Source organism: Clavelina lepadiformis, chromosome 8 (assembly GCF_947623445.1).
Source record: "Clavelina lepadiformis chromosome 8, kaClaLepa1.1, whole genome shotgun sequence".
NCBI lineage: Eukaryota > Metazoa > Chordata > Ascidiacea > Aplousobranchia > Clavelinidae > Clavelina > Clavelina lepadiformis.
Genome location: NC_135247.1, coordinates 4,627,009 through 4,654,742, shown reverse-complemented (window position 1 = coordinate 4,654,742; position 27,734 = coordinate 4,627,009). Strand labels below are relative to the sequence as shown.

At 36.6% G+C, this 27,734-nt stretch overlaps 4 protein-coding genes across 12 annotated transcripts; 3 read left to right on the top strand and 1 right to left on the bottom strand.

Annotated features, from left to right (window-relative positions):
* The first annotated feature begins 52 nt into the window (after positions 1 to 52).
* On the top strand, positions 53 to 3,946 carry LOC143468836 (uncharacterized). Its single transcript, XM_076966268.1, has 12 exons — positions 53 to 128; positions 207 to 344; positions 429 to 599; positions 782 to 924; positions 1,039 to 1,141; positions 1,436 to 1,519; positions 1,729 to 1,909; positions 2,063 to 2,155; positions 2,267 to 2,393; positions 2,599 to 2,670; positions 2,973 to 3,160; positions 3,250 to 3,946. Exons 3-12 carry the CDS (start codon positions 441 to 443, stop codon positions 3,831 to 3,833), a joined length of 1,734 nt encoding a protein of 577 aa, XP_076822383.1. The 5' UTR covers positions 53 to 128; positions 207 to 344; positions 429 to 440; the 3' UTR covers positions 3,834 to 3,946.
* A 3,021-nt stretch (positions 3,947 to 6,967) lies between these two features.
* LOC143468593 (uncharacterized) lies at positions 6,968 to 15,116 on the bottom strand. 9 transcript variants are annotated; one of them, XM_076965910.1, is made up of 7 exons: positions 12,100 to 15,116; positions 10,298 to 10,427; positions 8,813 to 8,982; positions 8,587 to 8,737; positions 8,270 to 8,342; positions 7,909 to 8,077; positions 6,968 to 7,811 (listed from the first exon to the last, which is right to left on the bottom strand). In XM_076965910.1, exons 5-7 carry the CDS (start codon positions 8,301 to 8,303, stop codon positions 7,700 to 7,702), a joined length of 315 nt encoding a protein of 104 aa, XP_076822025.1. In that variant the 5' UTR covers positions 8,304 to 8,342; positions 8,587 to 8,737; positions 8,813 to 8,982; positions 10,298 to 10,427; positions 12,100 to 15,116; the 3' UTR covers positions 6,968 to 7,699. The 9 variants fall into 9 exon arrangements, with proteins under 9 accessions (XP_076822025.1, XP_076822026.1, XP_076822027.1 ...); XM_076965911.1 differs by having other exon boundaries at positions 13,299 to 15,116; XM_076965912.1 differs by having other exon boundaries at positions 14,879 to 15,116.
* A 2,691-nt stretch (positions 15,117 to 17,807) lies between these two features.
* LOC143469543 (zinc finger BED domain-containing protein 5-like) lies at positions 17,808 to 20,401 on the top strand. The gene is made up of 3 exons (XM_076967278.1): positions 17,808 to 18,710; positions 18,824 to 19,032; positions 19,182 to 20,401. Exons 1-3 carry the CDS (start codon positions 18,106 to 18,108, stop codon positions 20,225 to 20,227), a joined length of 1,860 nt encoding a protein of 619 aa, XP_076823393.1. The 5' UTR covers positions 17,808 to 18,105; the 3' UTR covers positions 20,228 to 20,401.
* Positions 20,402 to 21,592: 1,191 nt separating this feature from the next.
* Positions 21,593 to 26,332, top strand: LOC143469544 (splicing factor C9orf78-like). Its single transcript, XM_076967279.1, has 8 exons — positions 21,593 to 21,841; positions 23,343 to 23,460; positions 24,407 to 24,564; positions 24,866 to 24,983; positions 25,110 to 25,189; positions 25,366 to 25,499; positions 25,636 to 25,719; positions 25,797 to 26,332. Exons 1-8 carry the CDS (start codon positions 21,762 to 21,764, stop codon positions 25,898 to 25,900), a joined length of 876 nt encoding a protein of 291 aa, XP_076823394.1. The 5' UTR covers positions 21,593 to 21,761; the 3' UTR covers positions 25,901 to 26,332.
* The last annotated feature ends 1,402 nt before the right edge of the window (positions 26,333 to 27,734 follow it).

Below are 27,734 nucleotides of genomic sequence, written 5' to 3'. Positions count from 1 at the left end.
AACTAGCAGTATCCATTGACCTATTGGAATACTTTCGAGCCTTGTGACTCGAAAAACATCTTTCCACTGAAGGATTTTGCCATGCTCTTGAAAATAGATTTTTGCGAGTACCTGGATATACAGCAGGGGTTAGCACTTTTTAGTGTTTTGTATTTCTAAGAAAATCCGAAACAACCTGTGGATGTTTCTTGTTTTTTTTGTTTTAGGTAAAGTCTTTGTCAAGAGTTTTGCTACAAGAAGTGGTTGAGGCATATAGACACCATGTCTATAAGCTGCAACATCTGCATGGTTTGGTCTCTTCTGATGATATAGATACGGGTACCCTGTGTCCAGCATGTGAAGGGGTAAAGCTAAGAAGTGTGATTGAAAGTTCCCAGGCCTCTGTGATCGAGTGTAAATGCTTGGCTTTAACTGCGTTTTGTTGGTAGAATCCTGAAGGTATGCGGACATATTGCTTAGATGCAAATTTTGGTTTGGTGAGAAGAATTTTGTCCGGGAGTAAAAGCTGTGATCCTCACCACAAACAATCTTTTTTTTTAAACCAAAACGAAGTCGACAGCTTTGTAGACACCTATGATGAAAACAAATATGGCTCGGCTGTAAGTTATTTCTTAACAGTATGTACCAAAATGCATTAAAAATATTAAATCAAGTACATAACTTCAACAATTGATTTCCAATCATATTGTTATGGTCCTATTATACATTTCAAGGAATTTCATGCATATTTATAAGAATAAATGCTGCATACTTATGCATTAATTAGAATCATTATTTTTAGTCCAAAAATTGCAATGACTTTCAAGCAGGCAGCATCATTAGATCGAAATCTAAAAGCAGTAAACTGGCTATCAAAGGTGTATTTGGTGTTTGTTGTAAACATGAGTTTCCGACAATGTTTTTTGACTTAAAACATGGTGAAAGGTAAAGTGTAGATTCTTGCTTTAGTTGTTTTGTGGAAGGTGTATTACTACGGTATATGTAGAATTTGTGTATTAGTATTTGTAAACAATGTTTTTAAAACTGATTCTGTTGCAGGCTAGCATATGCAGTTTTAGCTATTGAAAAACTTCTGGAAAGAAACGAAAATAAAATAAGAGTTTTCTATGACATAGCTTGCAAACTGAAAGGTCATCTTCAGGTATACCTTTAAGAATTTACACATGATATTGTGTTAGTATGGCAACATTGATATACGTTTAAATTATAGGTATACAACCCATTTTTCGAAACATATTTTATTTGTAAGCAATCTACTCCTGGGTCATTGATTGCATGTCATTAGTGTTCTTAATGTTAGTGCATACTGCAGACGATGCTGTATGTACAAGTTAGTTAATCATTTTTGCTTACATAAAATACTGCATTTATGTTTAAATAATAATTAAGATTTTGTGATTTTCTTTCTGGATTCCAATATGATTTCATTATTTAGGTCCGAAAAAACTTTGCAATTCTTAATAAAATAACATTTGCAGTACCTGTTTTTCATTCATATGGCCATATTTTCTCTTGTCAGGTAAACATGATATTTTATACCTATATATTGTACAACTGTTAGGTCAAAGTCTTTTAGTTTTATTACACTGAGCACAAGAAATTCACCGAAAATATTAGGGTCTAATTTTGAAAAACTTGTTGTCTGTATGACAAAATCTTTATATAATGATGTATTCAAGTGTAATGAGATAATTATCTCTCAGTTTTTTTGTTTTGTTTAAAATTTAGAAACAATTCAACCCGAGGTTCCTGGATGGGTTTGGACTTACGGATGGTGAAACTGTGGAGCGATTATGGGCATACCTTCGTGGATTTAACAAAATCTCAAAAGAGATGAAACCGGAACATCGTACTGATTTGCTTACCGATGGCTTGATTCATTATGGGCGCAAGATCAAAAAAAATTTGGGTAAGCCTTGTTTGTGATTTGGTCCAGATTGACTTAAGATATCTTCACACAATTAAGTAAACTTGCATGATTTAGGTTTTCTTTTTCTTCAGCTTTCAAACATGCACTAAATAACTAAAATAAATATGACAAGCTTTAAGCTCTGTTTCAAAGGTTGTGCATTGATGAACAAGCTGAAGAGAGCTAGCTGCAAAATGGAATTGGCCAAGAGTGAATTAGAAGCTATGGCAGCTTCTTACCCTGGTGGTATGTATTATTATGTGTCTTTGTATATTTGTATCATCTATTTGAATTATTATATTCCTTGTTATTTATTTTCAGAAATGAGAGTATAACATTATACAATAAACCTTACAGGAACATTAACACAACATCAATTAAAAGCAATAGCTCTGCAACCAGAGCCGTATTCTTCTGCAGAAATGGCATCTTTTTCTTGGGTAGAAGAATACTCACTTAAACTTCAAGAATACTATTGGTTGAAGTGAGTTGACTAAATGTTTTCTGAATGATACATTTTTCAATACAATTTTGTGGTGTATAAAATTCATGCTAGTTACTGTTTGTGGGTTGTATTGCAAAAGTGAAAATTGCGAAAATGTTGAAAATACAAATTTAAGTACTGAATCCTTTAGGAATAGAATTTTGTATAATTGTATAGGAAACTATATAATTTTGTTAATTTGTAGAGAAGAAGTTGAAGATTTGACAAAGGAAATAACGTCTGAAATACTTTCTGGAAAAGTTGACCAAATTGCTAAGTAAGCTGAAGGACATATCAATGTTAAATTGAGTTACTACAATAATTCCCCAGACATAAATGAATATTGTTACTTCCCACTGCTGCAACATCAGAAACCATTAGAAAAGCTTATAAAACAGTAACAACAGTGTATCCACCAAATTTACTGTGATAAAGTTAAAACCCACACAATGATGGTGAAAATACAGTATATGGGAGTTCAATTGCCAAGAGTATTGTTTGCCAGGACATGATATATGCTTTCTTCATCGATGTATTGCATGCTCTTCTATTTTACATATTGTATGCGTTGTTTTGTAGACTTGACAGTCATCTTTCCAAAGTTGAAGTAGAAAACGGTATATTGATTCGTTGGGATGTAAAAGATGATATGATGCTTAAATATTTGTCAAGTGCTGTGAAGAAAAAAAGAGCAGAAATTTTGGAGAACATTTATAAATTAAATATCGAAAGAAAATTTTTATCTACTTTGATTCAAAAATACCCAGGTAATTTGTGCATGCACTATGCATGGGGTTACATTATCGATAAAGCTACTGTTCTGTTATTTTCAAGTTTGTACATGATGATTTTTCAGCTGGTCAAACAATTGTTCAACGACTAGTGCGAAGCATCAGGAAGGTTAACAACAACATTCGTCATCAGATTACTATGTATAATAAATACCAGAATGTTCCACAAAATGAAATGAAAAGCATAACTTTTGAAATGGTTGTCGGGTCTGGGCCAGTTAAAAACGTACCTGGTTTTATTGAAAAAAAAATCAAGGAACAACATTGCATTCGGGAAAGGTGCAAAGAAGAAATGTGTCATTTAAAAGAAGATATGACAAGTGTGATGAACTTCTATCAAAAGCAAATAAACATAGTGTCTAATCTTGTAGAAGGCTGTGAGGTTGTGGAACCATATGTGGTTACCCATCAGTTGCAAGCAGAGATCGAACTTCTTTCTTTCATAAATGACATTAAGGGCACAGTACCTTTTCAAGCAAATACACCTCTGCTCAATGAGAAGCTAGGCACTTCCGATATGGCAAAATTGGACCCAATGGAGAAAGAAGATGATGAAAGTGAATCACCAATAAATTTATCTGAGCTTCAACACATTTTAACTGAATTTGGCTCGGAAAGCGAAGGTTCAGATAACGAAGATGAAGCTTAAACTAATTAGTTTTAACCCGTGTCCTTGAGTCAGTTATGCCACAAAATTACGTTTAACTGCATTTGTTTCCATTTTTTTTGTACGCATTTCAGTTATTAAACGTTCATTACATACATACTTGCCATATGTTTGTTTTGCCTCAGAAACGTTTCCTAGGCAGTAGGCAGTCTATCAAATATTTCGCCTTTAATTGTCGGAAAGGAAGAGTACGATGATTGCAAAAAGGAGCAATGCACGTCGACCTAAAACGTGGAAAGACCTTGACCCTTTGTGCTATAACGGTGAAAGGTTAACGACGGCTACCCAACACACCAAGCGTTTCACGGTGATACTGTACCAAATAAGATTTTAGGAAACTTACAGAACGTGCTCGTTGTTGATAGGCACATGGACGGTTAAAATAGAACTCGGTTATAAGAAACAGCATTTTAGGGATTAAGACCCCGCTTCTGTTGCCAGAACACACCAAACCCTCAGAATTCAAGCATTCTCCAATTTCGATGAAACTGTCCAGTAAATGAGCATGCAAAATTTAGTACACTCTGTATTTTGTCACTCTTTCGCTGTAAGCTTACTTGTTTAACTTTCAATTATAAACGTGCGTGGGATCAACAAACTTCTTATTAGTCTATACTTTTGCTGGCCAAAGCAACAATGTTACCGGTATAACTTTTTTTAATTAGATACAGGCTAAGGCTTATAATAATTGGCGTTGATTTCTTTAATGAATCAAAAATGCACAATTGTTCTTAAAACAGTCCGCACAAAAAATGAATTTCTTTTTTAAATTGTTGCGATTAACCATGCCTAATTTGTTTATTCAATATTTCAATGCTGTTTTATTCTCTTAGAGCTACAATCATGGAAAATTTTCATTTCCGTGTCAAAATCTTCACCTAGTAAATAACAAAAAAAGTAGTATTTGTCGTCGTGTGATCCAGTTGTTATTCAGCCCATCAAGCTGAATGGAAGAGAGTGGAAGCACAGGAGGTTGGATGCCGGCAACTTGCTGACCGCAAGGAAGAGAAGGTTTTCCAATGATATGGGACCCAGACATCCAGTACGTTAAACATCGTAGTATGCAAAATACCGTTTATGACAATGTGTACTTGGTGGTTGTGTGATGCGACACCAGACACAAGTGCAGTAAGCTACTCAGCGATGGAGTAAAGTAAAACCATAGCTTTTTTACGGAGAGTAGCAGCCTAGTGCCCGAGCAAAAGGTATCATTTGTCTTTTCAAGGCGACCCGGGATATTCGTTTCTTGCGTAGTGACTCAAGTTGTCGACAAAACGTGAGCCAACTGTTCGAGTTTGTCAAAACGTGAGCGAACTGTTATTCCGACTTATTTGGGGACTGGACAGAAGAGCGCGTAGATGTTTAAGAAGGAGTGCCATCGATCCTTGTGGGATCCCGTCTTTAAGGCGTCATAGCTTGTTTCGCTTATTGTGACCTGGGGTGAAGGTACTTCTCCGTTTGTAAACTAGCTCCATGGTTATACGGATTATGTACCTGTTTTGTCTGGGAGTAGACGCAGCGGCTTGCAGGCAAAGCTTCGGTGCCATACTGTATCATAGGCAGCTGTAAGTTTATGAAGTACAGCACCAGCCTTTTTGTTAATCCCGAAGCTTTTCGCGATGTTCTGTGTCATAAGGGTGACCTGGAATTCAGCCAGGGGAGAAGTTGTCGATTATGGGTTCGACGCAGGGGTAGACCAAGCGTTTGCGGACTTTCAAGAGGACACACAAAAGAGATAGGGGCAACAACTCTTCGGGCCCTAAATCACGATGATAAAAGCTCTTGAAATTTTGTGACCCAGAACCTTGCTTGGCTTTGTTTGATGGAGCACAGCAGCGAAGTCATTTGGAGAGAAATGGCCAGAGATGTTTTCGCCATCAGGGGTTTCTAACCTCTAAAGGTCAGACACTTCTTTTCCAACAAGTTTGGTCCCTCTTTTCGTGTATTCCGCATTCAGTCAGTTGTGTGGCGAATGTGTTGGATGAGAAAAAGCGCGGGCGTATTGAGTAAGCTGACCGGCCAGCGAAATTGTTCAAGACACTGTGAGCAGTATTGATAGTATTGAGTTTACAGATCTGTCCACAGCGCTAGCTTCTTGGGATTGGGTCTCTGCAAGACCGAAGGGGCTGCTTTACTAGAAGCGGTATCTACAGCGTCAAGAGAAAAGAACGGTGGTAAAGGACGTGATGTGGTGTGTCACTAAGTTTTAAAGTTATAATTGCTGAAGCGATGCAATAAATAATAACAATAGGTTGTAAGTCTTGCCAAGGTTTCTCTTTTGATATTTTATTAAAATACAAATTTAATAAAAAAAAACTAACCATTTGAGAAAATTTTCTTTTCGTTAATCTTATTCATAATTTTAATAGTTGGCAAAACCGGCAAAAAGATCTAAAAATGCGTTTTATTGATCTTGTTTTACCATGTGAACCCGAAAGAGGATCAAAATGTCATACAACAAAAAGGTTATAGGCTACTTTTATAAACGCATGTTGAGTGTTAATAAGCATTTCAAATTCCGACATGATATTGTTGGAGATATTTATGACAAACTTGAATTTTATAGCCTTGTAGCGATTGAGCTCGCCTACCTCTTCAATAATGTCATGTCATAATATCATATCATACGATAGAAGAGATTATTACGATGAAATGTGTTCGACCCACACGTCAATAAGAGATAAGAGCTTCAACTTATATTGCATAGAATTTTCATTGTTAGGTTGCGTCCTTTTTAAAGTGGTTAATTTAACCTTCCTAAAAAGGTGTGAGTAACATTTTGAAGTTAACATCACGATCTTCTGTTTTTAATGTGGCCACATCAAAATTAGCATGCGACCAACTTATCAAAGAAACCTCTTATCATGTTACGTCCATTTGTATTCGTCACGTCATTGACTTTTAACGTAATCGCAAGTGTGACTCGTTTAGGCTACATATCAAAGTTTTGCACATATTGCAACTACTTTTTAGTGAAAGTGTCACGAAAAGTGATATTGAACCCCCATATTACTATGGAATTTTGTTAAATTAAGTTAAACGTTAATGTTAAATTAAGCCTTAATAGAAAATCAATGTACCAAAATACAGCAGTGAGTCATTATCACTAAAAATGCTTTGATTCAGCACAGTATATTTTCCGAAAGCGCAGTCAAAAAGTGAAAAGCAAAATTACGAAAATATTGAAGACGGTGGAATAAGTAAAAAAACAACAAACAATTTTAACGAATGTTAACTTTATACAATGACGAAAATGCGGACATAAATAAAGGATGAGGTGCTAAAATGGAATGAATGATCGCAGCTTACGTTAATAATAAAAGACTGTAAAAGAGGCACACTACAAATCTAACTGTACAAATAAGGAAAATTAACGAAAAGTAACTATCCGCTCACCAATACGTGTGTGATATAATTATATACTGTACAGTATATTAGCACAATAGGTTGGTCAGAAGAAATCATTGCACCGTTGTACGGCAATGTAAAAATAACAAACATTACCAAAACGAAACTGGCAAATGATGTACCGTATTTTACGGACCATAAGGCGCACCGGGCTATAAGGCGCATTGTCAATAAATTGCTTTGATTAGTTTTTTGTTCATACATAAGGCGTATCGGACTATAAGGGCATATGGCTATAAGGCGCATGTGTTACCGTATAAAGCTCATTAAAATACGTTGTGAGCATGCGCATACGCATTATGATCCATACATTAGGCGCACCGGCTTATAAGGCGCACGATCAATCTATGAGGAGAAAAAAGGATTTAAAGTGCGCCTTATGGTCCGTAAAATACGGTAATTTTTACTCGTTATACATATAACACTGAATCATGAACAAATTACCAATCTACTGTTCTATGTGTTGGTTCAGCAAAGTGCAAATGTTCCTCATTTTCACATTCTTTCGTTGTCACCAAAAGAACTAAATTGTTTTCTGCCAGCTCCAAATTGCTATAAAGAGCAACAAGTTTAACAGAAAGCGCACAGCGTAAAATTTGTAATGTAATCCCTTTATGCATGCAAAGATTACAGAAATCCCATCACTTACCCCCTTTTCATAATTATAATATTTTCTTGCTCATCTATAATTTTCTGGCAATCGACTGGACCATAACTGCCGGGATTTCGAAAGGGGATTCCACAAGGCATACCAGTGATGCTGAACTCGTTAATTTTAGCATACGGCATACGTCCATTGGATTTGTGCATTGTCTCACCTGTAAAGCACCAGAGCAAAGATACCAAGGCATGCACAAACACAACTTAATATAATTAAGATGAAACAATTAGCATCAATTCTATTGTATTACATTCTATTGCTTGGAAAAATACGCAACACTAATAATAAAATTTTTTATTTCACACCGTTAGGCTAAAGAAAGACAATTTGTTGGCATAAAAAGACTTACAATATTTCTTATTAAAAATTTTTCGAACTTTCATTTGCAATTCGGTGTTTTTTTTGTCTTGAAGTACTGCAAGCTGTATACAAATATATAGCATACGTTACTTCTAATGAAAATTTTTTCATACTTTATGATTAACATGATTAATAATGACACTAATATCATTCAGGTTCATATGCAAAAAAAATCTTCAATGAGTTAAAGTTAAAAAATAAGTGCTATAAAAGTTCCTTTTAATATATGCTTGCAGTAAATGTAACTGTAGTTAATCATGTTCTTGCAAACGTTTAGAAATATCACAGTAAATTACATAAAATTACCTTTTCCGCAATGTAATATCTCAATAAAGCCACTTTGAACACTTGGCTCCAAGAAATATGGCCTTACATCCCTGCTTCCAAATGCATTGAATGTATCGTTAACAAATGCCATTCCACCAACGGCCACACCAATTTCTTCAAGTTCACCACACTAAAACAGGAACAAGTTACCTTTGTTTCGTGTACAGCACGGTTACACCATAGTATAATATGAACAGCAACATACAGCTTGAATTATTCGAGCAATGGCATTTTGTCTAAGTTTGGTTTTCATGTTTCCATCCATTTCATTTGGTGGCATGGAACTTTCAGAATTGAAGGTCTTTGCTTTCTCTTTCCAAACTTGTTTCGTTTGCTTCGGAAGTTCTCTCCACCTGCTACCCCAGAGTTTGAAATCTTGAAAAACAGCAATTAAAAATTAGTACAGAACATTTGAAAGCTTTATAAAAAAATGAACATAAATTGAAAGTAAGAAACACTGAAAACAGGCAAGACCTTACTTCATGCAAAACACTTTGATAACTTGTCTAAACTAGTACTTTCATTGTTCAGCTGTTAACATAGTGAAACCTTCATTTATGTAAATTTGCAAGTTGAGTAGAAGCTTACACCTCTTAAGATTTAACAGCGTCAATCAATGTTAACATCTTCGGTATCTAAGGCTTTCTAATAACCAACATAACAGTAAACACATTTTTGGAAATTCATTACACACGTATCATGTGAGGTCACAAATAGCATGCACTTCAAGTCATGCATCATTCATTATGTATCATGCTCTTCACTAATCGAACTAACACTGTGACACAAGTTTCACAATCAAACCGAGAAAAAAAAATTACGACATGCAAATTTAGTAACGAACACAGTAAGCATGAAATCAATGAATGCAATTTATCAGGTGAAAAACAATGAAAATTATTTTGAGTGAGAACTACATTTGTGCATTTAACGACATAATGCTAATGACTCAATGAAGCAAGCGATCAATTAAGCAAACCAGCCAGAATATCAGACCTTGTACATATCTTAAATGAAACACATGTGATGCTGTCTAGAAGCTTCTCCCTTGAAAATTTGGGAAGAAATCATGCAACTGTATTAAAAATACCAATATTCTGTTTCTTAATGGAAGAACAAAATAGATTGTAGCCTGTGAATCTTCGTTTTCGAAAAGGTTTAACTTTTTGAACCCTTGGCCTTATTGATGCATTGTAATTGTAAATCCAACGCTAAAACACAGCAGTTGTCAAAACGCTAGTAAACAAGCGGCAAAAGTATTTAGTAGTGGCAGTTTAACATACCATCATACAAGAGATCTGAGAAAGGGACAAACTTTAATCATTTTGTAAGATCATGCAATAAACATGCAATAACTACTTTAAGTTGGAGAGTTGTCCCGGACAAGGAACGGAGCCTTTGATTATAAATCGTGTCTGGTTTACGCTTTTTTCTCAGCCAACAAGATTATTTTGGCGAAGACAACTGTTGCAATCTTTGAACTTAAAGTACGTAATGGCATCTTTCAACCAGAGTTCTATCATAATAGCCTACTTCAAGCGGAAATTACAGCATAGAGTTACAGTAATGAACTGTAACTTGTTTGTAAAGCAGGGAGTGCAGTTCTACAGCTTGCGGTAATACTGAAAGAGCTGATAACTACAGCAAGTATGAATTATGGCAAATAAAACTTTAATCTACGATGAATCACCTTGATTTGGTTTTTACTTAAACCAGTATTAATGGTTGCTTCATTGAGGTGCTCTGACTTTGCAGTTCTCATACCTTTTGTTTCCCACAAAGATATAAGCATATCCCGCTGGCTTTGTGAAATGTCCTTACTGAACAATGCAAATCAAATTATTAATAAGTGAGACACAAAAATTTTTTTTTTTTAAATTGAAAACACAGGTTGTCTGTATCTACACGAAATATCTTACGTCCATCTGGACGGCAATTTAGAATAGCGTTTTATTAACACTTTTAGTGACTTATATGCAAATGAACAGAGTGACATGAAAAAAATGCCATACTAACAATTACTTATTTATGACCAAAGATCGAATTAAATATACAACAGATATATACATATAAGTTAGCTATTATACATGAAGAACTAACCGAGTTCTTCTAGTGCTTGCCATGTTACTCAGAAAAGAGCAAATAGTACGACAAAATTTTAACAATTTTACAAAAATTAAAACATGCAATAAACTAAACTGTTTGGATAAAAATTAGTTTTGTAAGAAGTAATCACCACTCAATATGAATTAAGAATAGAACATACACACATAAAGATAGTCATCCTAATAAATAATATAACTTAGGGCACATGTTGCAATAAAAGCAAACGCTCAACACTAAAGTCTTACAGATGTCAAAAATTTACTGTGCACAGATATGATTTTCTTGGTGCTTGGTAATCAACAGTAAGCGCATGTTTCAACTTCAACTCCTTTTCAAATCATAAAGGCTTCAAAGATTATCAAGAAGTTTGGCCAACCCTTTTATGTATATGGTACACATAAGTCTTTTCCTACAGCACTATAGTATTACAATATCACAATGTTCTTTTGGCTAATAGCTTATATGCACATACTTTGATGTGAATTAAACACTTAATCTGTGAGGTCATTGTCTGTCTCAGCAAAACCAAGTTATGGGCATTGATGCTATAAAAATGTAAAAATATAAGCGATAGTAGCTGTGACATGAAATGACAAATGTTCCAAATCAATTTACTTGATATTTGTTTGTAATAAGCGATTGTTTTTCGGAGTAAATAGCCATTTATCTGCACAACTTCTTTGACCAGCTTTTTGTTTAAATAGGCCATTCTTGAATGCAGTTGAGAATAAATTGCCAGCATTACTGTTCAAAGTGGATGGCTTTTAAGAGGTGGCAAGTTGTATTTAATCGGGGCTTTTATCAAGCAATAAGCATGGATGTTTTAACTAAAATCCATTATATCATATATATTGTAGTAACCGGTGCCCTTCAAAAACTTTGCTAATCGTAACTTTCTTAATTGAAATGTTTGGTCTGAAAAGCATACAAAGTAGGTGGCTTCAGGAAGAAATTGAGTTTTATTTTGAAAACAGTACACCAAAATGAAGTGCTGTTTTCAATCCTCGCAGAAAAGCAATCGTTTAGACAACAACAACCTTTTATTTGTGGTAATTTTGATGGCAGCCACTTGAGATGGTTGCTTTCGCATGGACTAAGATTCAAATCAAGAGCACTAGAGCCAAAGTACACATTTCAGTAATAACTCTAAACATTCTCTTGGAAAGGTAGAACAAATCTTACTGACACTTTTTAGTCGGAGGTAGTGGTATATTTTGAAATAATTTGAAGAATATGTAAAACAGATAATAAAAAAGTCAAGACAGGCTTCAGAATTTCATGGTCCCAAACTAGGGTAAAGTTGGTACAACAACAACAAAGGTCAGTAAAGGGGTACACATGAAAAAATGTTTCCAAATTAAACAACTTCATGCATTATGTATTTACTTCCAAGTGAAGTTTCTCCCAAAATAGCCAAGTTTCAGTCATTCACAATGTGCATCAAACAGAAGATTTCAGCTGGCAAACAATGTTTGGTGGTGGATAATGTTGCATTCCAAACAAATTAAAAAATTTAAATAGTTTTAATTTAAGAATTTAAAATACGAAATCAAATCAAAATATTTTACTGTTGACAATAATTATTACCATCAAAAAAACTCTGCATAATCTAACAAAACCTTCTTTTGTCTTAAGTTAAAAAGCAATGAAGCACATTCAAAAGTAATCAATTTCGCTAAGCGCAGCATCTTACATCGATCAGCAGAAAAATTCTCGGACAGCAGTTTTTGCCACAGCGTGTGCTCTGACTTACTCTGACTGCTGGTTGGTCACTATGTTTTGTTGTCTCTCTTTAAATTATTTTCTCCTAATCTCACTTGATGCCACTACTAACAGCATGATCTGCATATCAACAAGCACTTCCCAGATGTCTGCGTTGATGCCTGTCCTTTTTGGGTACGTTTGAAAACATCCCTGATGTGTAGTGCGGTACGAACTACACAGTATCGCTTAGTGGCTTGTTTACCATAGAAGGTCTTGAAGTATATCAGCATTCTTGCTGTGACTCACATGACTGAGTAAGCGCAAACAATGTCAACAGAGCAAGTTATGTATGCTGAGCGAGTCCCCAGCAGATATGGACCTTGCCTCATGACACATGACTGTGATAATGACAGCATCTTTGCCAATAGACTAATTGTTCTTAATGAAACGAGATAAATAATTATAATTAATTACCCATCACAGTTGAGCCAAGTGGTGAGTGAACTTAAATAACGACCCACCAAGAGATCGGGTACTCGGCCAAAAATTGGGAAACAGTGAGCTGACCCTTGGCCAATGCATATATCCAAAATTGGAGAATAAAGCTAACAATGAGTGTTAGCATCCATTTACCCTAACACCAAGGTAGCAAAAAGTGAGCTTAAAGCTAACATCAACAGCTCACCTTGTGACACCTTGCAGAAAATTTAAATCTTTGGTCAAAAAATGACTAATGGGCATTGGGCACCAAATCTACACTGTTATAGTAAACAGCATCCTGTGACTGGATGTAGACCTATAGAACCCCACAGCATGACAATTTTTCTGTTTTTGTGAGCATTGAACCTGCTGGGCTTCAGTGCGATAGAGTCACTCCTTACCTTGCACATTATGAAGCGGAGCCACTCTGATTGCTCCTCCCGAAACTATTTGCCTCAGCAAAAAAGCAAGCCGGATAAATAAAATCAAGATACCCATTGCTCACTGGCTCTACACTGCTAAGGATGGCGTGGGGGACTTAATTGCCTGCTATCTGGAGATGGTTGTTTCTGCTCAACCCTGTAAAAATAGGGAATGGCAAACATTGTAACTTGTGAACGTAGCACAAAGAAGATTGCAAAATAAAGATTACAACATATCCAGCTATTGTATCCCCACGTTCCCCATGGAATACATAGTCATCAATTTTTGGATGGCAGCATTACCCAGTTGTTACTTGACTCAAGCTCAAACATCTAGTTTGTGTTGCCAAATAACATCTTGCTCAGAGGAAGCAGGCTGATGGTAAAACAGGGATATTTTTACACAAGACATTTATTTTCTAGAGGCCGTTTATTATCATTTTTAATTTGTAATAATCTGCAAACTCATGAATGCATATAATCGACAAATAGAACTCTTTGAGAACGATTGAAACCTTCGTTTGTCGAAAGTCAAGACAAATTAAATGATTGCCTTTTGCTTATGATCTGCATATCAGATGGATTTCCTTTTTGGAATACTACAATGTCAAGTTGCTCTTTCACTCCACTCAGGATTTCGAAGTTCTCTGACAATCACACAAGATCACTGTACTCTGCAAGCTCGTTATGTAAGAAAGCAGCAATGTTGAGTAGTAGCCAGCTTTGTAGCCGAATGGTTAGAGCTGGCAATTAGGCAGTGTTCACTACCCAGTAGCACTACCATTGTTATGCCCTTGGGGTATTACCAATGCTTGCTCCAGTTCAGTGCATCTGATAAACATACCTAAATTCAAGCAATAAAAAACATATGTGTATCATTCCGAACTTGCTTAATAGCTAGCCAGATAAGTGGGGCTGGAGCAATTAAAGATTACCACAAAGGTTAATGGAAGCGAACTAAATTGACATATGAAGTTATACTTCTATCCTAGCCGCCAAATAAAGAAAATCATGTTGATTGCTGTGAAACGCTTTGACCTTATGCCACAGCAGTGGTATGCCACGTGTATATAATTGATGCAATCACACCAGCTTGAAGGCAAAACTATTTCAACCTGATGCTGAATAAAAGCACCATGCAATTACCACAATTCAATTTAATACATTGCATGAGCACTGCAAACCCGAAAAAGTGACTTTTGGCTACTAGAGTACCGGTCTATCGTTGGCTGGATTGCCAGTTCAAACACCATTGTGCATTGCACTGTGCAACAATTAAGCAGTCTTTAGAACTTGCTTGGATTCTACATTCAGTAAGTAAGCATACAGCTATTCCAGTGCCTAGAAGCCCGAGGTAGATAACCTATATCTTGTCTACGAAACAGGACCAATTAAGCAGCGTTAATGCCAGACACACCAAACGCATGAAAGAACTGAAATCGAAAACTAGGCTATTTTGTTCATTTCAGCCTTTTCAGATTTTTAGTGAGATCCGTTTATAGTTTGTGCAAGGCATTCCAACGTGCATCAATCACTATACAAACCTTATCCATACATACCGGTATAGATCTCAGTAGTCTACAACAGTAGCCTAAGCCATCCAATCGTACCGTACGATGACCAGCCACAGCAGTTCGACTGGATTACTTATTCGACCTATCGCTCGGTTGGATTACTCATTCCAACACGATTAGCCTTACAACAATTACTTTAAGAGATGGAAATATTCTTTTTAGCCCATACGAATGGGTAATCCGTGCATTCCTTTTTCCCTTTCCTATGGGCTAATCCTTGACGAAGCGGGTGATTGAGTACATGCCAAAATTTCTTGATGACGTCAAGTAGATGCTGATTGGTATAGCACCCTGCTATTGGTGACGTCTCAAGTCGCTGGTTAATGATTTAAAAGGTGGTAATGAAAAGAAGGGAAATTTGTTTTCAAACAGAACCCGGCTAATGGTTTGTGCTCAATAGTCTACCGGCTGCTGTTGATAATTTTCATCAAGGTAGTCTTCGTGACGTAATAAAACGTGGCTGTTAATTGCTCGTGAGGCACCTTGCTATTGGAAACATGACAACAGTTAGTGACGTAATAAACAACAGGCTATTGATTACTCGTGTAGTATACTGCTATTGGTTTATGAAACTGCTCTCCTTGTGATTAACAAACCGCTTTTGGTGACGTAGCAACAGGCTGATTATCTTGACGTAATGATTAGCATCGTGTTGATTGATCTAAAAATACACTGCTTTTGATTGCTGCTCAAAAAAGAACTACCGGTTGTATTGTATTGTATATTTCTTTTTAGAAATGACTATTTCACCTTCTGTAGGTCACGTCAATGTAAATGGCGTCGAATGCATGATTTTTTTTTTCGATGAAATAGGCCTAGTGCAAAAGTCTTTATATTTTGTATATGTTTTTTATTTTTCACCGTTGATTGTGGAGAGCGAAAAATATGGTTTCTTACAGGCTGAAATGAGGCTGTTGTTAAAAACTGCTCACTTATCTCTGTTAGGCCATTTTACCATTTTATTTGTTACCCAAAATTCACAAAACCAATAATACTGGCCAGCCTATTGTTTCTGGCAACGGTACACTCACAGAGATGATATCTGGCTATGTAGAAGGCGTGTTAAAACCATATTCATCCGGGAGCAGCAGCTACATCCAAGACACCACTGATTTTCTCAAGAAACTTGAATCAGTGGAAGATTTACCTGATGAGACCATCCTTGCGACCATGGATGTAAAATCACTATATACGAACATTCCTCACGAAGCCGGTCTACTGGCAATCCGTCGTAGTCTTTCGCCTAACGACGCCTCTACCGTTACCGAATCTTTAACTAAATTTATTTTGGAACACAATTATTTCATTTTACAAAACAAAATTTTTCTTTCAAAAGAAAGGCACAGCTATGGGAACTCGCATGGTACCCCAGTAGGCCTACGCCAATATTTTTATGGTTCGAATCGAAGAGGACGTTATATCCGAATTTTCTCTGAAACCACTCCTTTATTTGCGATATGTTGATGACATATTCATGATCTGGACTCACGGTTACGATACTCTTGTCCAATTTTCGGAGGCCCTCAACTCTAAACATTCGAGCATCCAATTGACGTTGGAATGGTCCAAAACGGAAGTCCACTTCTTAGACACCCAGGTGACGTTAATCCAGAATGAAGTACAAACCTCACTATATCGTAAACCTACAGATTCTTTTTCTTACCTACACCCTAACAGCTCACACCCCCTCATGCATGTAAATCTATTGTTTACAGTCAAGCATTAAGATACTGCAGCATTTGCTCTTCCATTTCAGACCGAGACCAACAATTACGCAAATTACACCAGAAATTTGCGAAGCTCGGCTACCAAAACGATCTCATAGAAGAGCAAATCGAAAAAGCCAAAAAAACACGCCATAAGCTCCTAGAATACGGACGTAACCTTCAAGAGTCAAATAGGACTCCGCTGGTCATGACGTTCTCTCCACAACTGAGACCCATAAAGCGTATAGCTAAAGATCTACAGGGCATTCTCAATGTTGATCTTACACGCAATGCTATCTTTCCAAATCAACCTTTAATAGCTTACCGACAATCTACCAACCTCAGAAATCTCCTGACGTGGAGCAAATTACCCGACACATCTAAAGAAGTGGGGACATTTCCCTACCAACACACCAGATGTCAACTGTGTTCTTACACCTACACAACTGACCGAGTAGTCGGCCCAAATGGGTTTACGCATCGCATCAGTCGGAGATTTCAATGCAACAGCACTAACGTCATCTATGCCATCTGCTGTCAACGCTGCCCCAAGGCAGTTTACGAGGGAGAAATAGGATCAACCTTGAGGAAACGATTCACGGGTCACAGAAGTGACATCCGTCATGAACATAACTATAAACCAGTGGCTGAACATTTCAACTCACCGGGCCATAACACGAACGACTTACCCTTCACCGTATAACAAAAATTCATTTCTAATAACCGTCTTGATCGCAAAATTAAGCAACAGCACACCATTCACTTCTTTAATTGCATTAATGACGGCCTTAACAGAGATGCCGGTTTTATGGGACTTTATAAATAAATATTCATTATTTGACTTTAATACGGCTTTATTCCCGTTTTCCTTTCATTTACCAATTTATTGTATTTTATTTTGTTACGTCATTAAGTATTTTGTGATTGCTGGCATCCATATAAATATTACCTCACAATTGCGATCGTTGTTTCCAAACACACCTTTACCTAGCAATTTTGAAAATTTTTTTGCCATTTCGCAGTACACCTGAAGAAGCAAGCTTATGCTTGCGAAAGCTAATGTCGAAAAATTAAAAGTTAACCTTTAGAGCAAGGTTGTTCAAATGGCGGATCGCGATCCGGATCCGGATCTTTTCAACTTTTTATATGGATCTTTAAATGTAGCCTTGAAAAAAAAACTTTTGAAACTTCCTTTTTTTTCAAAAAAAAAAGTTTTTTTTTTCAAGAGAAACTTTTTTTTTCCAAAAAAACTTTCACTTTTTATGTGGATACTAATTGCCAGGGTTGAAATTAATTTTTTGAATTTATAATAGCATAATTTTGCTCCCTCTCAGCATTAAAGCGTATCGTTTTCGTTTACTCATTTACACACCACTAACTCGACTAACTATTCTCTTGTCTTCTCTTCTCGCGGTCAGCTGGTTTTCTGCACAGCGGGGGGCCGCGGCGAAACAAAAAACTTCTAGAAATGTATCACTTGTACAAATCATCAGAGTTATTATCAACATGGCCAGTAAGAAGCGGAAAATTGATCTAGAAAACAGACAATTCAATGGTGAATGGACTGAAGATTACTTGTTTGTGCTCAACCCAAGCAATAAACCCAAATGTTTATTGTGTGACTGCACTCTAAGCATGATAAAGAGTCAAAACATCAAACGACATTTCTTTACTCATCATAAACATTTTAATGAGAAGTACAAGCCTGGCTCATGGGCCAGAAAACAGAAAGTTGCGTGTTTAGATAAGTCTGCCAGCTCTCAGAAACAATGCCTCTCAACATTTGTGTCTGAGCAATCAAAAGCCACAGAAGCAACACTCAGCATCAGTCACATTCTGGGCAAGCGGATGATGACATACAGTGATGCTGAAGCTGTTAAAGAATGCATTGTTGAAGCAGTAAAAATCATGCATCCAAGTAAGAAAGAAGTGATCACCAGCATGACAACTCTCCCGCTCTCCAGATTGACATGTACACGGAGATGCACTGATATCGCTGAGGATTTGCATGACCAGGTGTTGATTGAAGTCAAGGACGCTGATTGCTATGCACTAGCTTTAGATGAATCAACAGATATTACTAATTGTGCCCAGCTTGCAGTATTTGTTAGGTGAGTTGATATTATAAGTATAATATTGGTTGTAAATGGAAAATTTCATTGCAAGTCCAGTGTCAAAAACATTTTGTATATATTTTATTTTTTGTACGCAAATTTGCATGCAGGTACTTTCACCACGGAGTGTTCAATGAAGAACTGCTTGCACTGATCACACTACATGGCAATACTACAGCAGCTGCGATATATGATGCACTCATAAGCAAACTTAAGGAGCTTCAGTTGCCAATTCAGAACATTTGCGCACTTTCCACTGATGGTGCACCCGCCATGATAGGAGCATGTCATGATATGTCATTACTCATTACAGTTGTATGTATGTCATTACAAATGTATTAAGTCTAATAAATATTTCATTGCACAAAATCTAACATAGCATAGCGGCCATAGCCTAATTATTTGTATTGACATACCTCAAGAGGTAATATGACTTTACAGTAAATAACTCTTCCAATTTTTATGTAGGTGTAGTCACCAACTTGAGAACCGAGTACTGTCCTGATCTGATAGGAATCCACTGCATCATCCACCAATCCGTACTATGTGCCAAGCTGTCCGGAGACTTCCAAGAGCTAATGACTGATGCAATGAAACTAATCAATAAACTGAAAGCAAACTCATCTCTAAAGCACCGGCAACTAAGGAACTTTCTAGATCAGCATAATGCTGAATTTTGTGACTTACTCACGCATAATAACGTGAGATGGCTAAGTAAGGGCAATGCTTTGAAAAGGCTGTGGGACCTTCGTAAAGATTTGGTCATGTTTTTGAATGAAAAGGGTCAAACTAGTACTCTGCTTGAAGGTACCAATCTATGTAACTTGGCTTTCCTTGCTGACTGTTTTACCCATCTAAATACTCTGAACTTGAAGCTCCAGGGCAAGGGGCACACTATCATTCAGCTGTGGTCAGCAGTGAAATCTTTCAAGCAACAGCTGTTGCTATTCGTTTCAGATATCACCAAAGACATGCTCCACTTTCCATGCTTGAAAGTGACTATACAAGAAGTTAGCTGTGATAATGATTGGTCATGCTTTGTCGAATTTCTGCAAAATTTGGACACTGAGTTCTGTAACAGGTTCAAGGAATTTTATGAAATCAGTTCAGTTATAGAACTAATTTCACATCCACTGTCTGCTGATGTTAATGGCACTTGGAAAACACAACTTTCCACTGAATATGCATTGCTGGTGTCTAAAATGCAGGTAGAACTTTGTAATCTTAAAGGAGATGAGATTTGTATCGCAGATCCAAATGTGTTTTGGTTATCACTTGTAACCTTGGAAAGGTACCCAGTTATAACCAGGCTGGCTAGAAGGATCCTTACTTGCTTCGCTTCTACGTACCTTTGTGAGTCGTTGTTTTCATCAATGAATTTTGTAAAAAACAAGCATAGAACGAGACTCACAAATGCTCATCTTCATGAGCTTATGAGGATATCAGTAAGTGACAGAAAACCCCGATTCGACGCTATTGTGAGATCTAAACCAACTCATCATTTTTCTCACTGAAATAATCTTGGAGCTGTAGCACACTTCACTTTTGACTATTACAAAGTTATTAATATGTTGTAGGGTACATTTTCATGAATAAAGCACCATCAAAATTAAAGCATGTCCAATATATTTACTATTCATATTTAGTGGATCATCATGTTGTCAGGTTTGGTTGTGGTGGATCATGGCAGAAATCATTTGAACACCCCTGCTTTAGAGTGTCAAAGTATACCTTGTTTTATATTTTACTATTTTAAAATCTGGTTAACACGGTTCAGACAACATAATCCTTACTTAGGAATCTTTGGTCAGAGTATTATTGTGGGCAGGCGCAAATGGAAAGTTTGCATGGTGCACCCAATTTCTATGGCGTAGGCCAGGGGTTCCCAACCTTTTTATGTTCTCGTACCACTTAGCCACCACGGATTGTCAACACGTACCACTATTTTCAAAACAACTAATTTTATCCAATATTCGCACAGCAGCATTGTATTAATAACAATGACAGCAGGGAGCAAGATCGACAAAAGTAGCTTACTGAGTGCAGAGAATTTAGTACGGAAAGAAATAAAAGTGTTGTTCGCATATTTTAGCAACTCAAAATTGAATTGTTATACTACTATACTGTATATCGCATGCAACGGAAAGCTGCTCGCGTACCACCTAAAAAGCTCCCGCGTACCACTGGTTGGGAACCCCTGGCGTAGGCCGTAGACTGCGTAGAGGCTAGGGTAAACTGGTGCAAAATTCCTGTTATGCTCTACGTTATACATATGTAGCCCTAAGTATTACATTAGCGTGGCTCAAATTTTTGCATTACATTTATCATAGTCAATACATAAATAGGCTAGTATGTATTGACTATGCAGTTATTGGCACATTTATCACGCACACATAAAGCAAACTTTCCAGAACCTATAAGCCCTAGGGCAGCGGTTCTTAACCTTTTTTGGCTAGAACGTAAACCTCATTTCTAATCTCAACCAAACACTTCAATTCAACGAATTTGTTATAATTAAATCATTATATTTCTGATAGGTACTAGCCTATACAAATGCAAAGTCTACGCAGCTTAGTAACATACAATACTCAAATAATTTTCTTAATATTAATTCAAATGTACGTTGGCCACAACTCTTTGGGTGTATAAGGCGATTGGGCAGTGGCTTCACTGCAAAATGTATACATATTAAACAGTAGCATGAAACCTAAAATATATATGTTCATTAACAGCAAAACTTCTTTCATGAGTAGGCCTATGATTAACAAAAGATTATTAAACTTATTTCACTCGTTATGATAATAATAGGTCAGTAGACTATAACCAGTAATGACTCTAATTAAGGGGTAATCCTAATGGGTAATGTTAATCATATCCCACCTGACCTTGCAAAATTTCCCACCAGTTAAGAACCGCTGCTTTAGGGTGCGCAGCCTAGCTTACAACTTACAGAGTAAATATACCTGTAGTGTTTCAAATGTTATAATATCATACTAGGTTATAAGATTGCCTAAATTATTAATCAGCTTGATTGATAATATTTTAATAATGCCAGCTGGTAAAAGCAAGCAATTTCGAAGAAGGCAAAAAAGTGAATCCAGTGAAGAAGCAAATGAAACAGACACAAGGTAGGCTCATAACAGCTTGGCAGGCCTCAGAGGCCTATATTGATAAATCTGTATGATAATATATGTCATCGTGCATAAATTCATTCTATCATCGATTTCATTTTTCTTGCTTGTAATATATACCTTGAAGGCTTAAAAATTACAACATACATGAATTTAGTGATAGCATCATAGCCTAGGCTTGTAGCTTGTCATTGACTTGTTGATCATGACATGGCAGAGGTTAGTATGTATAGCCACTAAACCAAAAAGCAGAAAATATAATCATACGTGTATTTCAAATGTTTCAATGTTTCCTGCAGTTTACTAGACCCATCTAAGTCCAGTAGAAAGTGTGACACCCTGCACATGAACGCACGAGGTTCATCAATGTGCACACCAAACGTCTTTTTCTCCACGCCGATTTATAATCAATTGAAAAAGAGAAGCTAGTTGTATGAATCCAAATTTATAATAAATAAACAAAGAACTGAGGTTTCAGTGCACCCCATCATGCCAAAATTTACCTCTATCCATGCACAATTTCTCTTCAGTAACTGCCGTACTTTCCATTAGGGCCCATAGGTTGCTCACCATGAACCGGTAGCAAGTAATGTTTCGAAGAAGCTAGTATCTATGATGGGTATGACTGCCTATCTTCAACATTTTAGTATTTATAGCGATTACAGCAAGTTTGCAATATTGAAGAGTATGGCAGTTTTTATCGATAAACATTGCGAGCAGATACACAAATTTTGGCGTCGTGGTCTGCATTGAATTCTTTACACTATGGCATTCAAACAATCAAATTTGCCTAGTTTATTAGTAAGGTAATAAACGGACATCAACATAAAGATGTTTGGTGTTCACATCAATTGATAAGTTTTGTGCATACATGTGCTGCACTTTCCACTATAGCATGTTGGGGTGCAAAAAGCTAAAAAATGTTGATGTGTGCTTAAGTTTTGCCCACGGTTCCAAGCCACCATGGTTTAATAAAATAAGCATTACAATAAACGGCAAAATAATTACCATATTGTAGTGGCAAATGCATCGTCTGAGAGGTAGCCTCTGACTTTGCCACTAAAGCTAGCGCTAACCCCAGCATGATATTTTGATGCTGACATCGCCAAGTATCAAGACAGAGGAGATGAAGACAAGAGTAATTGTGTCGCCATGCTTGTCGGTGTCGAAATATCACATTAAGATTAATCCCTGGTGGCATTTGAGATAAGCAACTAGGTTAGGGCTAAATAAATGCAAGTAGGCAAATTTTGTAAAAAAGCGGTTTAATGATTACTGAAAGATTTAAGTTCATTTTGGTGGTAGAATAGAGATTGAGGTTGATATGTGGCAACTTCCAGGTTAGGTTAACATTTGAGCGGGGTAAAATATTCCCTATAAATGGTACGATTGTTGCCAGTAAACTAGGCACTGCCTTAGAAAAGATATGAAGTATGTTTCTGTCAATTAAGTTAACTTAATTAATACTATACTATCCTGCTTTTGTGTTTCTTTGTAGTGATGTTTTGGAAGCTACAAGAGAACTTCAAAAAATAAGAAAACGCCAAACTGGCCTTAGTGCTGCTGCTTTGGCAACTGGGATGAAACTTACAAAAGAAGATGAAGCCTTGATGGAGGTACAGTGTTGCTGTAAAGCAGTTTTTTTTATCTTAAAGTGAGGGGCAAGTCTAAAACCAAATCAACCTTAAATCTAACAGAAGTTGTCAGTAAACATATTAGGAAATATACTGGTGAGAGGATTCTTTTAAATAATGTGTAGTGATTAAGCAGTTATTGCCAAATATGTTTCGCAAATTTGGCCTCCTGTTATGAAGAAAACGTCGATCATCATGGCGTTACAATGTAAAAACAATATGCTTGATGACTGAGATTTACATAAGCATGATAGGCTAGCTAACACGTTTTGGATGAAATACGTCTCCATAAATATGTGAATAGTAGCAGGTAATGTTTCTTTTCAGCATAGGAATGTCACAGAGGACAGTACAGAAACTGGTAAAGCATTCTTGTTTTAACCGCAATTAGCAATGCAATACTGGGCTAGGCAAGAGTCGACAACCAAGACCGAACTGTACTGTAGGTTAGCATTTACACTAACCAATACAAATACCACACTGGTAAGCTAGTTTAGGTTTATTTAACGCAGCATGTTCCTGGTATACTCTTAGGTACAATATAATTACATCTATTACTCTTTATTTCTCTGTCACAGGAAACATTCTATTCATACTTGACCCAAACGCCTGAGTCATCCCTACTGTTTCTTTTGTTGTGATACAATAACATCCACCATCTTCATCATAATTAAGTGATGAATTTGCGTTTTTTGCCGGTTATTTATGGCAACAAATGCTTAACCAGTAAATATTAATGGAAATCCTTTCACCAGTATATTTACTGATAACTACTTTTTGATTTAAGGCCAACTTGTTTTTGGACTTGACCCTCACTTTAATCAATATGTTAAAACTTTTCATCTTCCCACGATGAATGTAATAATTACATGTTCATAAAATATTTTAACCACACATACCCATTAGCATACTCTCTTATTTACTTCAGAATGATCCATTCAAACTGCAAACAGGTGGCTTGATAACTATGAGTAGAGTCAAAGATCGCAATAGAGATCGCACATATGAGGACACTGATAGGGATGTTACGAACCTTGGATCTACATTTTCAGTTGAAACTAATCGTCGTGATGAAGATGCCGAGTTGTGAGTTGATTTCTGTGTAAAGGGTGATTTCTATTGCATACTCATGTGTATATCATTTTATTAATAAAATTCGTAATATATTTTATTATGGTATGTATAAACGCTGTAGATTTTGTATTTAATGAAGTCATTTATATATGGCATTCTTGTCTGTGTCTGGCATTTTGCTGTTAGCAAAAAACATCCACAATTTATTTTATTGCTGTCTTATTTATGTGCTATATGTTTCATACATTAATGTTGTACAAATGCACTGAATGCGATATGACGATCAACATATACAAAAATTTGTTCGATACAGGACTGCTTACATCGAAGGTGAACTGAAACGCATCAAGGGTGAAGTTTCAACAGAGATAGAAAATTCGAAACTCAAGTCTGCTGAAGACGCTTTGTACCAGCTTCCAGAACATTTGCAGGTATTACCGCCTGATATGCTTTCACTACTGTTTTTTGCAAAAAAGCCCTAAATTGTACCCAAGAGGATAATATAAGATATTTTCTGTGAAAATGTTGTTCTAATTCTTTCTGTCCCTAACTTGCAGATTAAATCAAATACTCGCTCTGAAGAAATGTTGTCCAATCAAATGCTTAGTGGAATTCCAGAAGTTGACTTGGGCATCGAGTGAGTATTGGTTAACGTTGCAACAACCTTCAGTCAGAAAATAAGCCATTGTTTAACATAACATGTATGAGTTTTCGTTTAAAAACACTATCTTCTTTTGCTTTGATTTCTGTTTCTTTGTTTTTGTTGCGGAATCTGTTTAAAAACCTTCTGTTTATCAGTGTTTTATATTTTAGTGTAAAAATTAAGAATATTGAACGGACCGAAGAAGCAAAACAGAAACTCATCACAGAACTTTCACAGAAGAAAGAGAAAACTACCTCCTTCGTCCCGTCCAATATGGCTGTAAATTACGTCCAACACAAGCGATGTTAGCACAAAACGTTTACAGTAACAAACTAACTAAGTAAACTATGATAATGATTTAGTTCGTTAAAGTTCAGTCCGATATAGATGTCATGAATTTCTTGATTTTCGTAAATTCATTTTACTTAAATGTCTTTTAGTTATGCACAATGACAATGTCAAGGAAAAGAAGAAGAAGAAGGAACCCGCTCCAGAAGCGCCTCCATTAGTAGTCGGAGACAAGAGTAAGATAGTTCCTAGTTTTCAATGTCAGAGTTTGTATCTTCTTTCATAACTTTCTTCCCTTTAACAAAATTACCAGGTTTTTGTCCTCCAACCGAACCACAGAAACGTGCGCACAACTCTGATAAATCAACGGACAACTACCATTATGACAAGTTCCGCAAAGCGGCTAGGAGATATTGAGGAGTGTCCACGGTCTGTATAAAAGCCCGGTGAAATGCAGAGGCAACGTCGGGGTTTCCGTAGCTGTTCGCCCAAATACCTGCAGCGTACAGTGACATCGCTGTTTCATAACACTTTGAGATAAACGCAATACGAATGACAACCGTATTGACAAAATCTCAATCTGTCCATATCAAAGTGACTCAACCAAAGTGCTACTTCAAACAGATTGTTATTAGCAATATTCGTGGAATTTTGTGTTACTTTGACAAATACGAGTTTCAGCCAGGTGGTTGCTGAACTGAAACTTGAACCTCTTTGGTAATTTATGTTTTTATCGCATTGCTCCATGTTTAGTTTCAGAGATTGTTTGCGTAAAATAAACACCTGAGGCGAGGTACGGCGCGATTTGAGTTTGGGGGCCTCAAAATTACGGAAGAGGTAGAATCTATCCTAATGGAGTCCGGAAAATTTTGAATTTACATAATCTAAAATGCATGAAATCTTGCTTTTTCAAAAAAAAAACAACTGCCTGAGATTTGTTTATGCATTTCTTTTCAGTTTATGGCCCCCAAGGTCTCACACCCTTCATTTTTTGATGATATCGAGCGCCTAACACCTCAGAGGCTTGCCAGCAGAGAACACAACTTTTTCTTCGTCTTTGGTAAGATGTCTTAAATTAAATCACATGAGAGTTTGAGCAGCAAACTATACGAAAGTAATCTCAAAGCAGGAGTGGACCATTTCACACAGAGGTTCGATTTACACAGCTTTCTCCTGTTCTAAGTGTTTCGTACAGCTAATTAACATGAACCACTGAATGACTACTGTCCTGAAAAAAAAAACGACTAGTCAACGATAATATTCGTATGCAATGTTTGTTTTTTTTTGAGCGCGAATACGGAAATAGGATGGGGGCAAGGCGTCCGCTTCGCTCGACTCGCCCTACTTTTTCCAAAGAAGCTGGGGTCATGAGTATATCAAGAAACTAGCGGCTGATCAAAAAGATTTATAACACGTCAAGTAATGCACAGAATATGGATAACCAAAAACCATTACGAGTTACCTGGGTCATACTGTTTTTTTTCCAGCTCATTAAAGCCAACATAAAAAGAAAATATACTCAAACCGCAAGCAAGGATTACTTACAAGCGTTCTAGTTCACATAGCAACATTTTTAACAAACTACCATCGATTGGCAGACGCATCAAAACCATGCTGTACATGTGCTTTGTGTGACCATCAAAAGATGGTCACAGAAACTAGCGTTATAAGTTCTCAGACCAACGCGCATATAATTTGAGACCAGACCTTACGTGCCGGATTTATGACATATACGTAGCGAACTAACGTTAAAATTTGTAACGCGCAATATGTTGGGCAAACCAAAAACATCTTTTTAATATATTGGAATGCCCACAGAGCATTTTGGAAAATAGTTTAACGATATCAGAGCGATGATAAAGTCACTTTACAAATACATTACAACAAATATTGCAGCTTGCTACCTTTGTGCAATAACCACAACGGAAACAACTTGGCATTGCCCTATCCTAACCGGTAAGCAAACTACGCGCCAGTATTAACATCAAAATGCGATGTTACCAAAAATGAAAAAAGATGCGATGTTACCAAAAATCTGATAATTTCCTAGGTTGTCCTTATCGGTATACAAAGAACGTGCAGTTTCCACATTGCAGTTACAGTTTTGCTTGTAGATAAGATAAACTATGCACAGTTACTTACAGTTTTATCTTGTGGTTGTTTAGCGTTAATTTCTCACAAACAGAAAGAGATTTTCTACAAGCACTTCAGGAAGGGCCAGATAAGCATGAAAACTGACAATCACGGGCGA

Excerpts from the sequence above, each read along its gene's own strand:
- LOC143468836 (XM_076966268.1), top strand. The coding sequence starts at position 441 with ATGCGGACATATTGCTTAGATGCAAATTTTGGTTTGGTGAGAAGAATT. Across the intron at positions 1,520-1,728 it reads GCCATATTTTCTCTTGTCAG|AAACAATTCAACCCGAGGTT; the intron begins GTAAACATGATA and ends TTTAAAATTTAG. Across the intron at positions 3,161-3,249 it reads TTTGATTCAAAAATACCCAG|CTGGTCAAACAATTGTTCAA; the intron begins GTAATTTGTGCA and ends ATGATTTTTCAG.
- LOC143468593 (XM_076965910.1), bottom strand. The coding sequence starts at position 8,303 with ATGAAAGTTCGAAAAATTTTTAATAAGAAATATT. Across the intron at positions 8,078-8,269 it reads AATTTTTAATAAGAAATATT|GTGAGACAATGCACAAATCC; the intron begins GTAAGTCTTTTT and ends GGTGCTTTACAG. Across the intron at positions 7,812-7,908 it reads ATTATAATTATGAAAAGGGG|CAATTTGGAGCTGGCAGAAA; the intron begins GTAAGTGATGGG and ends TGCTCTTTATAG.
- LOC143469543 (XM_076967278.1), top strand. The coding sequence starts at position 18,106 with ATGGCCAGTAAGAAGCGGAAAATTGATCTAGAAAACAGACAATTCAAT. Across the intron at positions 18,711-18,823 it reads CAGCTTGCAGTATTTGTTAG|GTACTTTCACCACGGAGTGT; the intron begins GTGAGTTGATAT and ends ATTTGCATGCAG. Across the intron at positions 19,033-19,181 it reads ATTACTCATTACAGTTGTAT|GTGTAGTCACCAACTTGAGA; the intron begins GTATGTCATTAC and ends ATTTTTATGTAG.
- LOC143469544 (XM_076967279.1), top strand. The coding sequence starts at position 21,762 with ATGCCAGCTGGTAAAAGCAAGCAATTTCGAAGAAGGCAAAAAAGTGAA. Across the intron at positions 23,461-24,406 it reads AAGATGAAGCCTTGATGGAG|AATGATCCATTCAAACTGCA; the intron begins GTACAGTGTTGC and ends TATTTACTTCAG. Across the intron at positions 24,984-25,109 it reads AGCTTCCAGAACATTTGCAG|ATTAAATCAAATACTCGCTC; the intron begins GTATTACCGCCT and ends CCTAACTTGCAG.